At 46.3% G+C, this 15971-nt stretch overlaps 1 protein-coding gene across 1 annotated transcript in view; it reads left to right on the top strand.

Annotated features, from left to right (window-relative positions):
- The window catches only part of cep170bb (centrosomal protein 170Bb), a 66119-nt gene that overhangs the window by 22365 nt on the left and 27783 nt on the right, over positions 1–15971 (top strand). The window contains exons 7-11 of the mRNA XM_056294248.1: positions 9775–10290; positions 10568–11619; positions 12165–12326; positions 12512–12629; positions 13158–14891. Of these exons, the coding sequence (XP_056150223.1) occupies positions 9775–10290; positions 10568–11619; positions 12165–12326; positions 12512–12629; positions 13158–14891 (3582 nt within the window). The remainder of the gene's footprint in view (positions 1–9774; positions 10291–10567; positions 11620–12164; positions 12327–12511; positions 12630–13157; positions 14892–15971) is intronic.

The raw sequence follows: 15971 nt of genomic DNA, 5'->3' as shown, positions 1-15971 counted from the left end.
GCGTGCTCATACATGTGAAGATGACTGCCCATCTCTTGGCCTCTGTTTGACCTCGCATGTGAAAGGAGGGTCTGTGCATAACCTGTCCTCAGGTAAGTCTGCCATAATTTGTTGTTGTTGTTTGCCTCTCAATCTGTGGCATTTGATGCAGTTGAAGATTGTACTGCTTACAGCTCGTTCCTCCAACAATCCAAAAACCTGCAGCTCTGACGGCCCCTTCAGTGAAGTGTCTACCCTGGTGGCATACCTTTTCATGAAAGTGCCTGATTATTAGCTGGGCTATGTGTTGTCTTCCGGGAATGGACATAGGTTGTATTTCATCTGATGTTAACTGTGCTCTTGTCAGACGACCACCGACTCTAAGAACTCCACTTGCATCAATAAACGGACTCAGCTTGCCAAGCTTGATTTTGTGACGGGCTCACCTCGTTCCATGTGTCTGACGTCATCTGTGTAGATCTTTCTCTGCACAGTGCGAATGATAGTGGCTTTGGCCTGGTGAAGCTGTTCTTCATCAAGGTGCTTACTACACTCATGCCATCCATAACAGATGCTCTCTAGTCCACGTTTGAAGGACTTGGTGATGTGTTGCAGCCTAGCAACGGCTCTCAACAGAAGAATCCAGCTTGAGAATCTTTCAAATCTAACACTTCCAAATTTACCTTTTGACAGGGTGGTGGCACAGGTCACAACCTCTGGACGCAGTTCAGAATCAGTCTCGAGGTCAACAAGATCAAAGGGTTCCTCCTGTATTTGACTTTGCTTCGAGTCAGTGAGGAAAGCAGGTCCACTCAGCCACGTAGAGAGAGACAGATACTCAGCATGTAATGCCACTGATGGGCCTGTGTTTTCAAAGAAGGGGAATTTCTCTGTGAACCTCTCTTTAGTGTGGATTCTGTTTTCACAAGGAGAGAAAGCTGGGTCGCCCATTGTCAAGTATACTTATCTTGTAAGAGTTCACAGTGGGTTTATGGGCTACTTTGAGGCAAACATCTCTGATAATTACCCATCCTAGATCAAGGCATTGAGCGTAAGGTGCATCATTACCTGACTGCGCACCTTGTGAGCCCAAATGATATCTGTACCCAGGAGGAGAAGAATGTCTGCTGATGGATCCAGTGGAGGTATCTGTGATGCGATGGGCTGAAGATGAGGGCGAGCAGCAGCGGCCTCTGGGGAAGGTATCTCCCTTCTGTTGTCTGGGATCTGGTTACATTCGGTGAGCATAGGCAACGACATGGATACTTTTCCATCCACACCCTCAATGACGAAGCCATGGGCTCTTCGTCCACTGGTGTCTGTTATGCCAGACCAAGTCTTCATTGTGTATGGGAGGGCTTCACCTTGTACACCAAACATATCAAAAAAGGAAGACCTTGCCAGTGACACATTGCTTTGGTCATCTAACATCGCATACATTTTCCTCTTCTTTTCAGGAAATGCACTGGGGTACACCTTGACCAGGCAAATTTTAGAACACGACTTTCCTTGAAGCCCCTTTTGACATACCTCTGTGCAGCTGGACGTGGTCACTGTGGAGTTTGGGCTGTCATTCTCCCCACCATGGCCTCCTGCTGATGTGTCAGACTCTCCAAGTGACCATGGGGGTGAGCCAGCATGCATAGCTGCGACGTGGCCATGGCTGATGCACTCTGAACAGGGAATTGCTGCCTTACAGTCCTTGGCCCTGTGGTCTGTGGATAAGCAACACTTGTAGCAGATTGAGTGTTCTTTAAGTAAAATTTTCCTGTCATCCAGTGTCTTCATTCTAAATCCCCTACATTTGGCAAGTGAATGTGGCTTCCTGTGAATTGGACACTGTTTGTGTGGACGAAGAGAGCATGTGTTAACATCGTTGTGAGGAGAACCAACCTCTGTTTTGTTCCCTGTGACAGGAACCCTGAATTTTGTTAGCTTTGTTGGCATCCAAAGGAATTGAATCAAGTGCAACTGGACTTGGTATATATCCGTGAAGACGTTGCGCCTCTCATCCAATAGGCTTCATCAGTTCGTGCCTTTCTGACTAGACCAAGCTAGTCTGACTGGCTGGTGATGAAACTCAGATATTTATCCTCTTTGGAGTCGTTATCAGAGCTAATGATGTCCATGGCTCTTTGTGTTCCGATGTTTAGCAATGCCCGTCGTTATCTGAGGTACTGATATGCGTGGTTGTTTTGTGTTCCGATGTTTATCCACGCCCGTCGTTATCAGAGCTATTGATATGCATGGCTCTTTTTGATCCGATGTTAAGCAGCGACGGTCGTTGGGGGTGTTAGTGTCAACTTCGTTAGTGCTCCATTCAGTGGTCATGAGTCGTTGGAGCAGTTAGTGACCGACTGTTGTTCTTGGAGGCTAGGCTTCTTGAGTCTCCTGGGTAGAGATGAAAGGACGGCATTGTAAGTGGGAGACAGGTGGTGTCGCAGACCTCCTCCTCTGCTGAGGGATGGTTTTTCCAGTTTCTCAAAGATGGCTTCCTTCACCCCTCTTTCAAACCATCTATCTTCTCTGTCCAAAATGTGTACATTGCTGTCCTGGAAGGAGTGTGTCTTCTCCTTTAGGTGTAGATAGACTGCTGAGTCTTGTCCTGGGGAGTTTGGTCTTCTGTGTTGGGCCATCCGTTTGTGTAGTAGTTGTTTGGTTTCTCCTATGTATAGGTCAGTGCAATCCTCATTGCATTGCAAAGCATACACCAAGACAGGAGCCTCCACATTGGGGTTTACAGGAAACCTACACACACAGACCAATATCTACTTTTCGACTCACACCACCCGCTGGAACACAAACTGAGCGTCATCAGAACTTTGCAACACAGAGCTGACAATGTGCCCAGCAGCACTCAGGCCCAACGGGAAGAACACAAACACCTGAGGGGAGCTTTAAAAACCTGCGGCTACCCCAGTTGGACCATTGTGAAAACTGCAACACGTTCCAAAAAGACCAACCAGGTGAGCGACAAGGAGAAAGGGAACAGAAGGAAGAGCACAGTCATCCTGTATGTTTCTGGGGTCTCCGAGAAACTCAGGAGAATTTTTAAAAAACACCGCATCCCGGTATACTTCAAACCCAGCAACACACTCCGATAAAGACTGGTTCATCCCAAAGACCGTGTACCACACACCCGGAAAAGCAATCTGGTGTATGCTGTACAATGCAATGAGGATTGCACTGACCTATACATAGGAGAAACCAAACAACCACTACACAAACGGATGGCCCAACACAGAAGGCCACACTCCTCAGGACAAGACTCAGCAGTCTATCTAGACCTAAAGGAGAAGACACACTCCTTCCAGGACAGCAACGTACACATTTTGGACAGAGAAGATAGATGGTTTGAAAGAGGAGTGAAGGAAGTCATCTATGCGAAACTGGAAAAACCATCCCTCAACGGAGGAGGAGGTCTGCAACACCACCTATCTCCCACTTACAATGCCGTCCTTTCATCTGTACCCAAAAGACTCAAGAAGCCTAGCCTCCAAGAACAACAGTCGCTCACTAACAGCTCCAACCACTCTCATGACCACTGAACAATGAAGTCGAAACTAACACCCCCAACCACCGTGGCTGCTTAACATTGGACCAAAAAGAGCCATGCATATCAATACCTCTGATAACGACGGGCGTGGATAAACATCGGAACACAAAAGAGCCATGGACATCTATAGCTCTGATAACGACTCCATAGAGGCTAAATATCTGAGTCTCATCAGCAGCCAGTCAGACTAGCTTGGTCTAGTCAGAAAGGCGGGAACTGAGGAAACCTCTTGGATGAGAGGCGAAACGTCTTCACGGATATATACCAAGTCCAGTTGGACTTGATTAAATTCCTTTGGATAACCATGACCTGGATGAATGAGAACATTCACAGACTTTCTTGGCATCTTTTCTGCTTTGAGAGGCAGTGTGCTGTAGCCTTGTAATTCAAAGCTGGGGTCTGTTCTCATTTCAGCATGGCTATTCACAAACGGGACAAAGTAAGAAAAAGGTGGATAAAGAGCATTATGGTCCTTCTTATATCTTGACCCTTGTTTGACCCACGACTCTTGGAGGTTGTGTGGGAGCTTGTCCACTGTTGGATTTATTCCTCTTGAGGTGTCAAGAAAACTGATGCCCAGCAGATAACCTTCATTTTTCGCAGCTTCAAGCTCAAGAAGATTGCAAGCTCTTGCAAAAAAAAAAAAAAAAAAAGTGGTTTTCCATATGAAAACCCTGGGAAAACTCTCCAGAGGTTTGAACAGAGATGCTTCAATTGCCTCTGATGAGACATAATTCTTGTCTAGCCGTTGCCATAAATGCTGAAGACCCGCTTCTGGATTATTCACGTGGACAGCTCTAATCATCAGGGCATGTTGAAGGGATTCCCCACCAAGCCACTTGGTAAGTAAATCAAGCTCTCCACTGGCTTTGAGGTTTAGGCCTTTGATAGCGTTGTGAAACATAGACCTCCAGGATGCATATAGGTCTCTGGCCTATTGTCAAAATCCTTGAATCCTGCCGTCAGGAGATCACGACATGCAAGGTAGGCAGCAAGACCTGATGTTTCAGTTTGTCTGGGCAGTGATCTACTTTGAAAGTGGACATTGTCTGTTCTTTTTTTTTTCTTTTCTTTTTTTTTTAATCAACATATTTATTGATTTTTCAATAACGACAACAAAAACAGTGTGCATTACAACAATACCGTCTGGGAACAAAAGCAAAAAGGAAATGTAATACACATAGTGCATCTATGTACCTAAGCTTAGTATACAGCATATGAAATATGTAGCTAGGTGGACTAGGTGGGGAATGGTTAGGCTGCCACCTGGTTGAAGAGTCTGTACAACCCCGATGTGTGCACACAGTGACTGGGTGCGGCGCCCTCTGATCCAGGTTGTGAGTGTCGCCGTGGTCAGACTGTCATTCCACGTCATCCTTTCTCTCTTCGTTTATATCATGGTAATTGTAGAAGTGGGTATTTACATATTCTTCAGTGCGCCTGTTTGAAGCAGGTGTTGCAACAGGGATGCCTGCACTGGCCAGCTCAATAGGATCAGGTGGGTCTTCAGCCGCTGCGGCGAGCGCTGCTTCAGCCTCACCCTCCTGCTTCAGAGCATTTAGCGTTGCCTCAGTGCGTGCCTTCTCGACCTCCAGGTCTATTTGGCGTTTGGCGTACTGAGCTCTGGCACGGGCAGCTTCGGCGTTTGCTCGTGCTTGTGCTGCAGCCTGGCTTGCAGTTGAGCTGCTTGATCGGCGTGAAGCGGATGATTTGCACTCTGACCTGACATCCATCCGGGAGAGGGGGGTAGTGCCTCCTGCCTGGGACATCTTTGCTGGCATTGGAGGTGACGTGTCTCAAGTCCTAGGTGGTGCACTTGACGTGTTGACAAATCTTTTGACTTTTCTGCCCTCAGCTACTATATGCCTCTACATAGCCTAGACAGCGAGCTAAACAAGTGGCTCCAGTAAGTACTCAGGAGCCCGTGTTGACTTCTTCAGAGCTTTTACTGACAAACCATATTTTGTAACACTGTAACAGACTGAAAAAAATAAAGATACTTTAACAGACTATTCTGTGTAGACATACATAAACCACACATCAAATCATTACATTCCTCTCTAACCAATATACGCCATTTTCTTAATAACCGCTAAGTCAAAGATGTAACGGTAAAATAATTCTGCTGCGCACGCGGCTAACATCTAATGGTATTCATTCTAGGTTACGCTAAGTTAGCAATCAGTTAGCTCATGTAAATGCAATATAAAAGGAGGAAACGCGATTCATTTATCTAAATAAAGCTAGAATATATAATAGAACTTCATTATCTAGCAGTGAACTTACAGATTATCCCGTGTCATGGGCAGTAGACGAAGGAAAAGACAGACGCACGTATCACTATGCGTCCACTCTGAATGCTCGAACTAAAATGGCTACCAAAACACAATTTACTTGTAATGTAAGTTTTCTACCAGTAGGTTGGAGGATTGACCACCAAGCTGGGAACAGAATAGTAAAGCTACATGCAATAAACACATAACCTCAGCTTCCTGACACCTGTAGACCATTAAAGCACTCGTTTGCTAAATGCATTTTAACTCTATCAATAAATGAACGAATGAATATGAAAATATAATATCAGGGACAGAATAGTTCCCATCTTCCTTTATGGTTCACGCAACCCACTGCCTGCCCTTGGAAAATTCACCTCGTTGGAGGAATCCAGGTCACATTTCACAAATGCAACATTCCATGTGCTACAAGGCAGTAATGGCAGTTTACTTGGCTATGACACTGCCAGCCAACTGGGACTGGTCGAAATTGCCAAAGCACTTCACACATCTCCACAACAATCGGTGCAGCCCAAAACAACCTCAGACCAGACGGAAGTCCATACAGTAAAGGATCTCCTGACTGACTACGCTGACCTTTTTCATGGGCTGGGCAAATTGAATGACTTTCAAGTCAAGTCCAGTCCATTTCATTTGAATACCCCAATATCAAAAATTACAAATTTGCCTCAAGAGGCTTTACAGCAACACAACATCCTGTCAAATGTGGTGGTAGCTACCAACAAAGAACACAAGTTGGCTGTCAAAATGTAACTAGCTTTACTAGTCTCAGTTACAAAGCTGTGTGCCTCTAAAAGCAAGCCCACAAACAATGTTAACTATGGAATAAAAGTCAAAGAAAGTTGAATTAGTTCATTTGGACACAACATTTATTGAGAGATACGTCAAGTTATATAGTATAAGGAAAGATGTTCCTCCAGTCACAGAACCCTAACCCACACAGAAGAGTACCGTTTCATGTGAGGAAGCGAATTGAGGCGGAATTGCAACATCTAGAAGACCTTGACATTATTGAGAAAGTTAATGGTCCCACTCCATGGGTCTCTCCAATCGTTCCTGTTCCAAAGCCAAAAGACCCAGAAGCAGAGCACATTTGCGTGGACATGAGGATACCAAATCAGGCTATCGAAAGAGAACGAATCTCACACCTATGGTAGATGACGTGATACAATCACTCAATGGAGCCAGGTTCTTCTCAAAGCTGGATTTAAACTGTGGGTATCATCAGCTAGAACTAGAGTCATCCTCGCAATGTATCACAACATTTTCCACTCATCTAGGACTGTGACGTTACAAAAGACCGGGTTTTGGAGTTTCCTCGGCTGCAGGGGTGTTCCAAAATGCCATTCAACAAGCCCTGCATGGAATCCCAGCTGTTATCAACCTAGAATTAAACTTGACAGTAAAAATATTTGGCGTACTCTCAATCAAATCATGGGTAAAAATAAAATGGGCAAAACGCCATCATTTATTGAATCAGGTGATGGCTTCATCACCAAGCCCCTAAAAGTTGCAAATGATTTCAACAAGTATTTCACAAGTACAGTAAATACTATAACAAATAACATGCTGCCTGTAAATGGTAAATTATCTAATTCAATTATAAAAAACATATCATGTAGAACAAAGAATGTGAATTTGAATTTTCAGTCACTAATATCTTGGAAATTGATACCGAAAAATAGAAAAGAATCATTCACTGGACCAAACAGTAGGCCAATCAGTGTTTTACCTGTATTGGGTAAACTTATGGAAACAATTGTATTTAAGCAAATTCAAAATTATTTCTCTATTAATGGCATCAATTCTGACCTTCAACATGCTTATAAAACTGGCTATTTGACATGCACAGCTCTTCCACAATTGACAGATGATTGGCTAAAACAAACTGACAGTAAATTATTAGTTGGAACAGTGCTGTTGGATTTTAGTGCAGCTTTTCACATCCTCGACCATGAACTGCTTCTTACAAAACTAGCAGCGTATGGCTTCAAACTCTCAGCTACTGACTGGATGAAAAGCTACTTACTCAACATACAACAATGTGTCATGTTTAATGGAACTTTGTCAAGTATTAAGACACTACAATGCGGCGTTCCTCAAGGAAGTTGTCTTGGACCTCTGTTATACTCAATATTTGTGAACGATTTGCCACGTATTTTAAAAAATGCTCACACTGCAATTTACGCAGATGACCCCACAATATATGCTTGCACAAAGAATGTCACAGAACTGAGCAGTCGACTTCAAGATGAGTTAATGCAGATTTCTGAATGGGTCACTGAAAATAAGCTGAAACTGGGGTGTCCGGGTAGCGTGGCGGTCTATTCCTTTGCCTACCAGCACAGGGATCGCCAGTTCGAATCCCCGTGTTACCTCCGGCTTGGTCGGGCGGCCCTACAAACACTAGCGTCTCCTCTGGTCAGTCGGAGCACCTGTTGGGGGGGCTGGGGGGAATAGCGTGATCTTCCCATGTGCTACGTCCCCCTGGTGAAACTCCTCACTGTCGGGTGAAAAGAAGCGGCTGGCGACTCCACATGTATCAGTGGAGACGTGGTAGTCTGCACTCTGCAACCTTCCCCAGATTGGCAGAGGGGGTGGAGCAGTAACTGGGACGGCTCAGAAGAGTGGGGTAGTTGGCCAAGTACAATTGGGGAGAAAAAGGGGGAAAATAAAAAATCAAATAAAAAATAAACTGAAACTGAATCTATCCGAAGCAAATTGTCTTGTTATTTGCTCAAAGCATGCTCAGAGAAAGGAACACAGACTGTGTATTTCTTTGCAAGGTGCTGATATTGAACAAGTTAAGGAGGCCAGATTGCTGGGGTTACAATAGACAAAACACTCTCTTGGGCTTCTCACATTAATAATATTGTAACAAAAACAAGCAGAGGTATTTAAATCAGTAGAAGGAGTGCCTACTTTCTTACTAACACAACTACTAAGCAAGTTATACAATCCCTAGTCTTGTCACATCTTGACTACTGCCCAGCAATCTGGTCAAATGAATCTAAACGAGAACTAAATAAAATCCAGTTTACCCAAAATAGAGCCGCGAGACTCGCTCTGCATTGCTCCATTAGAAACAGTGTTGAAAGAATGCATAAAGAATTGTCATGGATGAGAGTCAATGACGGACTCACATCACACCATTCACACACACACCAGAAGAGAAAGGAGAAGACATCATGCAGAGAGAGAGAAAAGATGTGAGAGAAGACAACAGTTTGCAGTAGTCAATAATCTATACTCTATACTCTGGTCAGCAGAACAGTGCTTGGTAAATTCATTGAGACAGAAACCGATCTGCCATGCAGTACAGGTTGTGAAGTACTCAAAGGTGAGGATGGACTCAATGATGGCAGTGTAAAGGTGCGCCATCATTGGCTTTGGCTGATATTCAGCTCCCACTTGAGGTCCTGGGTCATGATGGTGGCCAGGAAGTGGAAGGATTACACATTGTCGACTGGGAACAACATGGGGTGATGGGGGTGATGTATACAGGTTGGGCTACTAGTATTACTTACAGTAATGGTAGTGGAAGCGGTAGTAGTAATAATAGCATAAATAGTAGTACTTATAGTAGTAACAGTGATGGTAGCATTTAAGGTTTATCTTAAATGTAAGTATAATTGTGTCATTGTGTGATTTGGCAGTAATTATACCATGAGCCATAATTCCATTCATACATCTGTACATTCCTTTATCAGGCATTTGTTGACCTTTCTATCAAACTTTTAATTACTCTATCTTCTACTGCTTATCAGTCATGTATTGTAGTGGTGGTAGTAGTAGTAGTAGTAGCAGATTGTTATTAATAATAGTAGGGGTGAAGTAGTAGCAATAGTGGTAGTAGCATTTAGAGCTGTGGGGATTACTTTTGGCTAGTATTCGTGGGCTGTTGATTCATGTAATGTTGTGTCCTTTGGCTTTTTTTCTCTGAAGAAATCCAAAGAGACGTCTCGTCTTTGGACCCAGAGGTCAATGGACTGCTGACAGATTACAGAGATTCTCAGTCCAAGGAAATCTTCCCATATCACCGAGAACCGAGCTACTTTGAGATCCCAACAAAAGATTTCCAGACGCACCCAAAAACCTTGGCAGTGGAGCTTCACGAGATTCCGACCAAGGACACAGACATGCCCCCCGCCCCGGCCTCCCCTCCCACCCCCACACCTCCTGTGGTGCAAAGCCACGCCTCCTTCACTATCGAGTTTGATGACTGCATGCCTGGAAAGATCAAGATCAAGGATCATGTGACCAAGTTCTCTTCCCGCCAACGGAAGCAGACTGTTCCTACCAAAAACACGGTAACCACGCCCACAGAGGTGATGTCAGCTGAGAGCAAGGTAGCTGATTGGCTAGTGCACAGTGATGTCAGCATGATGAGGAGGCGTCCAACGTGTGACGATGTTTACAGCACCAAGAGTGACCTTGCCATGAACGCCAAGACCCTGAAAGGTTGGTGACAGTCCTCGGTTATCCGAGTTGATTTCATTTTTACTTCCTGACAGAAGAATGTGACTCATTATGGATAAAACCTGACAGCTGAATCCTGAGTTTGACTCACATTTTTTCTCCACACTTTCCTTTCAAAAATGTGAAATTACAACTATATGAATATGATCTTTACAAGAAACCTCATTCACAATGCTATAAAAACTCATGCACCTATAACATATAGACGGCGGATAGAAAATAGATGTTAAGAGTGGTGGTTTGGTCTTCTTGTTTCCAGGCCACCATCATGAGGACGGGACCCAAAGCGACTCAGAAGACCCCATCCTGCAGGGGAGGAGGAGCAAATCTCACCACTCCGTCCAATCAGAGCAGTCGGAGCGGTCACAGAAGACGGTGCAATCAGGTCAGTCGATGAACATCCAGAAGTCTGCTCCACTGCAGAAACTCCACCAACCGCTGCAGTACTCTCCTCCCAGACTTACCATGTCCGGCCCCGCAGCCCCTCAGAGCACTCAGTCCCTGCCAACAGACATTCCTAAGCCAGGGCCCCCGGAGCACCTCACCCAGCAGGCCTTCATTATTGAGTTCTTTGATGACAACCCGCGCAAGAAACGCTCCCAGTCCTTCACCCATAATCCTGCCCATGCTGATTCCTACTCTGCCCTCAAGGCCAAACTGGAGAGAAGGAAAGGCGGGGAGAGGCCGGTATCCATGCATGGTCATATTCCCACCACCCAGCAGGTGACAGTGCCGCTGAAGGCTCAGGGCCCCGGTGGTCCTCAGAGGTTCAGCTCTCTGAAGAGGGAGAAGACGGAGGGAGAGAGCACCTCCTGTCGCTCTTCCTCGGGAATCATCATCAGACCCTTCGGCAGTGTTGGAAAGAAGTCTAAGCTGGCCCAGGAGTTCGCCACAGAGTTCCTGAAGGATTCTGGTGGTGGGGCACCATCGCCGCCCCCAATGTCTGCTCCACCTGTTATGGTTTCGCCTGGCCGCACCCACATCCCCTCCCCCCAGGACGCCCCCATCCCCACTTCAATCTCCTACCCCTCCTCTCCTGTACAGCCTCCTGCCCCTTCCCAACCCGACGTCCCCACCACAGCCCCCCTACTTCTCCCCACAGCCTCTGACCTGACTGCCTTTCCGGTCCACTCCTCTGGACCCCACAATTTGCCCACGTTACCCCCGGGTGTCCATGGGTTGGATCCCAAAGGTTCATCAAGGGTGGTGCGGACAGAGGAGGACGACAGCCTGAGCGATGCAGGGACCTACACCATTGAGACGGAGTGTCAGGATAAGGAGGTGGAGGAGGCTCGTAACATGATTGACCAGGTCAGAACAATCAGCTGTGTCTGTTTTAGCTAGCAGTGTAGCACTGTTAGCTGCGCTTGGCCAAGGTGTCTGCTTTTGACATGAGGCTAATGGTGTATAGAAATCATTTTCCAACTTTTTAGAGCTTATTTCTACTTCAAGTTGCAGACAAGACCTTTATCTCTCGGGAACATGCAACATATACCCTTTAAAAATGGCAGGAAAAAGAACCCAGCACTTCTGGTGAGCATGCAGATGTACATGTTCAACAAAAGGTCGAGGTCTGTTTACTTATTTAGATTTCAGCTCTCAGAAGCCATGCAAAAAGTAGACAACTGGTCATGTGATGGGGAGATCACATCATCAGTGTGTGCTGACCAGCTTTAGGAATGCATGACATCCTCCACCCATTTCCTTTCTCCCTCCTTCTTTCACCTCCTAACACCTTGTCCTTTCCTTTTTTCTTTTTTCTTTTTTACTTCCTAACACCCTTTCTCCTTCTTCTTTTACCTCCTAACACCCTGTCCTCTCCTGCTTGTTTCTGCTCCTGCTGTGTCCCCTGGCAGGTGTTTGGAGTCCTGGACTCTCCTGAGTACAGTGGGGTGAACACAGGAGTGTACAGGCCTGTAATACATGATGGTAAAATGGAGCAGACTGGCCTCCTCGGTGATGTTAACACTGTGGATCCAATGCATGGCTTTATCCCAACCACAACTGGTCCCATGCAGGTAAAGACATACTGGGAATATAGGGAGATACCAGTATGTTGTGTCTACCCTCCATTTATCCTTTCCGTTTCCCCCACTTACCTCTTTTTTCTCTTTTTTTTTGTTGCTCCATTTGGCTGATTCATCCTTAGTTTTTCATCTGTTAATCCTTCTGCTTTGGGTGGTCATCCTGTCTCGTGTATCAGGTACCATCTGCTACTACAGTGACCCTAGAAGGACCGCGATGGGTGTCCCGTTGGGCTAGTCTTGCCGACAGCACTGCTGGTTCTGGTTCTACTCCTCCTCAGGGGGACTTTGTAGACGGTAAGTATCTGAAATCATCAGCTTCCAAACTTCCATGTTCCTCCTGATGGTTTAGAGGTTAGCGAAGGCTTCTTGTTTGCATAATGTCACAGGTTTCATATCTGCACCTGTCCCTGCTCCAGGCGGCTGTCCCTGACCTTTGACCTAAATGTTAATATCATAATGATATTTATGTAATGTAATCATTTCATCCATCCATCCATTACCTGAACCGCTAATCCTGCTCTCAGGGTCACGGGGATGCTGGAGCCTATCTCAGCAGTCATTGGGCAGCAGGCGGGGAGACACCCTGGACAGGCCGCCAGGCCATCACAGGGCCAAATCAAATATGTTATCATTTCAACTTTTTAAAACATGTAATGATATTGTTATTAATTCCACAATTTTTCCTATGTAATTACTGATATTTCGTAATTATTATGTTAATGATGGTATTTACATGCATAATATCACAGTAAAATTATTACCTGAAAAGCATTCTGTAAGAACATTATGGTATCATTTTTGTTTAAATGTGATTCTGTGTAGATGGTCATTTCCTAAGTAGGTCCATGGTGAACCCCAGCTTCGATCTATCCGAATCAGAGTCAAGCAACAGCTCTCGGACCAGACGGCTGCTCCCACAGGTTCCGCCTGCAGACAAGTCAGAAAGTCTGATGCCCAGCATCCTGATTCGCCATGAATCTTTCCCCAGCCACCAAGCGGTGGACAGCCCATCTGCTGCACCTCGCCAGCAGGAGTCCACCATGAGGCTAAGCGTGCAGGATGATGTGGACCCAGACAGCCTGAGCGACACCAGCCGTTCTGATGATGGATCCATCTTGGAACGAAACAGAAGGAGTCAGGTCCGAGCTGGAATGGCTGCTGTCTCTCCAGAGGTCAGAGGTCAGGAGAAGTTGTCTCCCTCCACCAAATCCACTTCCTTCTACATTGGTTCTGAAGACATTTCAGGTAAATCAGACCAGGCACGAAGCCCAGTACAGTCCGAGAAGGGGCGTGACCCTCCAGCCAAAACTCCTCCCACCACCGTCCTGATCCGACACCTGAGTGGCCATGAACCCCGAAGGGCGGGCGTCAAGCCCAATAGCTCTGCCCCAAACCTCCAGACACAGGACAAAGACTTGTTCCCCACTAAAGATGTCTGTGTTTCCTCCTCCTCCTCCTTTGTCAGGCAGGAGAGCTTCACTAAAGACAGGCCCAGTGACAGTGTTCAGATGAAGCGGCTGCCTCACATCTCCAGCCAGCCATCCATTAGAGATATGGAGCAGAGGAGGGACAGTACACAGGAAACTCCCTCCTTCCTGAAGGAAGCAGAGGTGATTCACTCCTCTCTGGACAGCAAGCTGCCCTCCTCTGGCTCAGGACATAGCTCAAAGAAAGGCGGCTCCTCCAGTCATGTGGACGACTCACTCTCTGGCGAATCAGACGTAGACACAGCGAGCACCGTTAGCCTGCTCAGTAATAAGAATCTGCCGGTCACCTCCACCCACAAAAAGCGCCCAGCCATCAGCAGCCTTCAGAAGGAGAAGTCCTCTTCCAGTCCATCCATCCAGGAGAAGGGTCGGCAGCTCACCGCCCGTGAGCGTCTGTCTGAGAAACGGCGAAACCAGGCAGCTGGTGATGCATCTATCAAGGCAGAGGCAGCCAAACGCTTCCAGATGAGGCGCAGTGCTGGTAATCGTGGCTCTCTGGACCTTTCTGACGGTCAGCCAAGTTCTGGTCAGCACTGGACTGACACTGCTTCATCAGACCAGGAAGCCAGCACCCGTCCTTCCAGCCGCAGTAAGAAAGTTGTGCTTCCTCCTCAGAAAGAAGAGAATGGGAAGACTCCAAAGACTGCCACGCAACAGGTTCTGACCCGTTCCAACAGCCTGTCAGCACCTCGCCCCACCCGTGCATCCATGCTTCGCAGAGCTCGGCTGGGGGAGGCATCTGATAATGAAGGTGCTGACACCGACCGGGGGTCACAGAACTCGGACCATGTCATCGCTCCATCTAAATTGTCTGCTGAGGGAAAGAAGCTGTCGAGGTTAGACATCCTTGCCATGCCCAGGAAGAGAACAGGCTCCTTTACAGCTCCCAGTGACACCGAGGCATCTTCAGCAAGCCGGCCTGGCATTTCAAACCGGACCTCAGAGCCCATAGTCCCAACCAGGAAGACATCAGTGGGTGAAGCCCGACAGACAGCCACACGAGGCAAGCAACCGGTCTCGAGAACTAGGTCCAATGGAGTCAAATACCCTAGTACGGGTGAGTACAAAAATCGCCATTTCACTGGATTTGAGCCAAAAAAAACCTGTACTTCACATTCATATGTTTACCTCTCTGGTTTGTTCATCTTTTATTTCTTTGCCTGTTCTGTTGTTCCAAGAATATTGGGAGATGACCTTTGACCTTTGTGGTGCTGTAGGAATGTTACAGCTTAAAGCTCAGGCTTTAAACCACTCTGGAGTAAAGGGTTAGATCAGGGGTCTCAAATTCAAATTAGCTGGGGGCCACTTGACAAGTGGTCTTATGGAGGAGGGCCGGTGAAATAGGGATGAAGACAAAACTGTTCGACTGTGTAACCTTCACATCGTTTTTTCAGAGTTTTCATATGAATAGGTAACTATGTACATAGTGTAGCCTGGCCTAGGTCTACATGTTTAGCCTACTTCTTGCCAGAAACCTGCTGACACAGGTGAGGCACATTTGCTTTCAGGGACTGGGCAGTGGACACCCTGAGGACAGCCTGGAGATGTCCATTGGTCAGCCTGGACCTATGCTTTGATTTATTAAAGTTCATAGAGAACAGCTTCTCACACAGATAAGTGCTGCCGAAAAGACAAATGACCTGCCTGAGCAGTTCAGACAATTGTGGGAATGTTTGGGAAACTCTCTGACAAACTGTCCAAGCATCTCCTGCTTTCCTTGTGCCTCTCTGAACTTTGTCTTGAGCTCAGTGGTGCACTGCATGTCTATGAGCTCTATTTGAAATTTGATGGAGCACTGTCCACATCACAGGAGAAGGTGTTTGCAAATAACTGGAAAGTAGTGCTGTGAGTCTTAAAATCAGAAAAGTGATGCTCAAACTCCTGCTGCAGATTGTCAATGGCAGTCCCTTAGTCATCAGCATTGACTCTGGCACCATCATCAATAATTGACTGACATATTGTGAAGTGGACAAATCTTTTCCATGTGAGTTGTGTTTTCCATAATCTGAGTTTCACAGAGAAGGCTTTCACAGTATCAAATGCTACAGTGACAAGTTGGTCTGGCCCCTGCAGTTTTACATTAAGAGTGTTAAGTGCCTGTGTGATATCAACTAAGAAAGTTAAATCCATGAGCCATGTGGGATCATCA

Source organism: Lampris incognitus, chromosome 15 (assembly GCF_029633865.1).
Source record: "Lampris incognitus isolate fLamInc1 chromosome 15, fLamInc1.hap2, whole genome shotgun sequence".
NCBI classification, from domain to species: Eukaryota; Metazoa; Chordata; class Actinopteri; order Lampriformes; family Lampridae; genus Lampris; species Lampris incognitus.
This window is presented reverse-complemented; position numbering and strand designations above follow the sequence as displayed.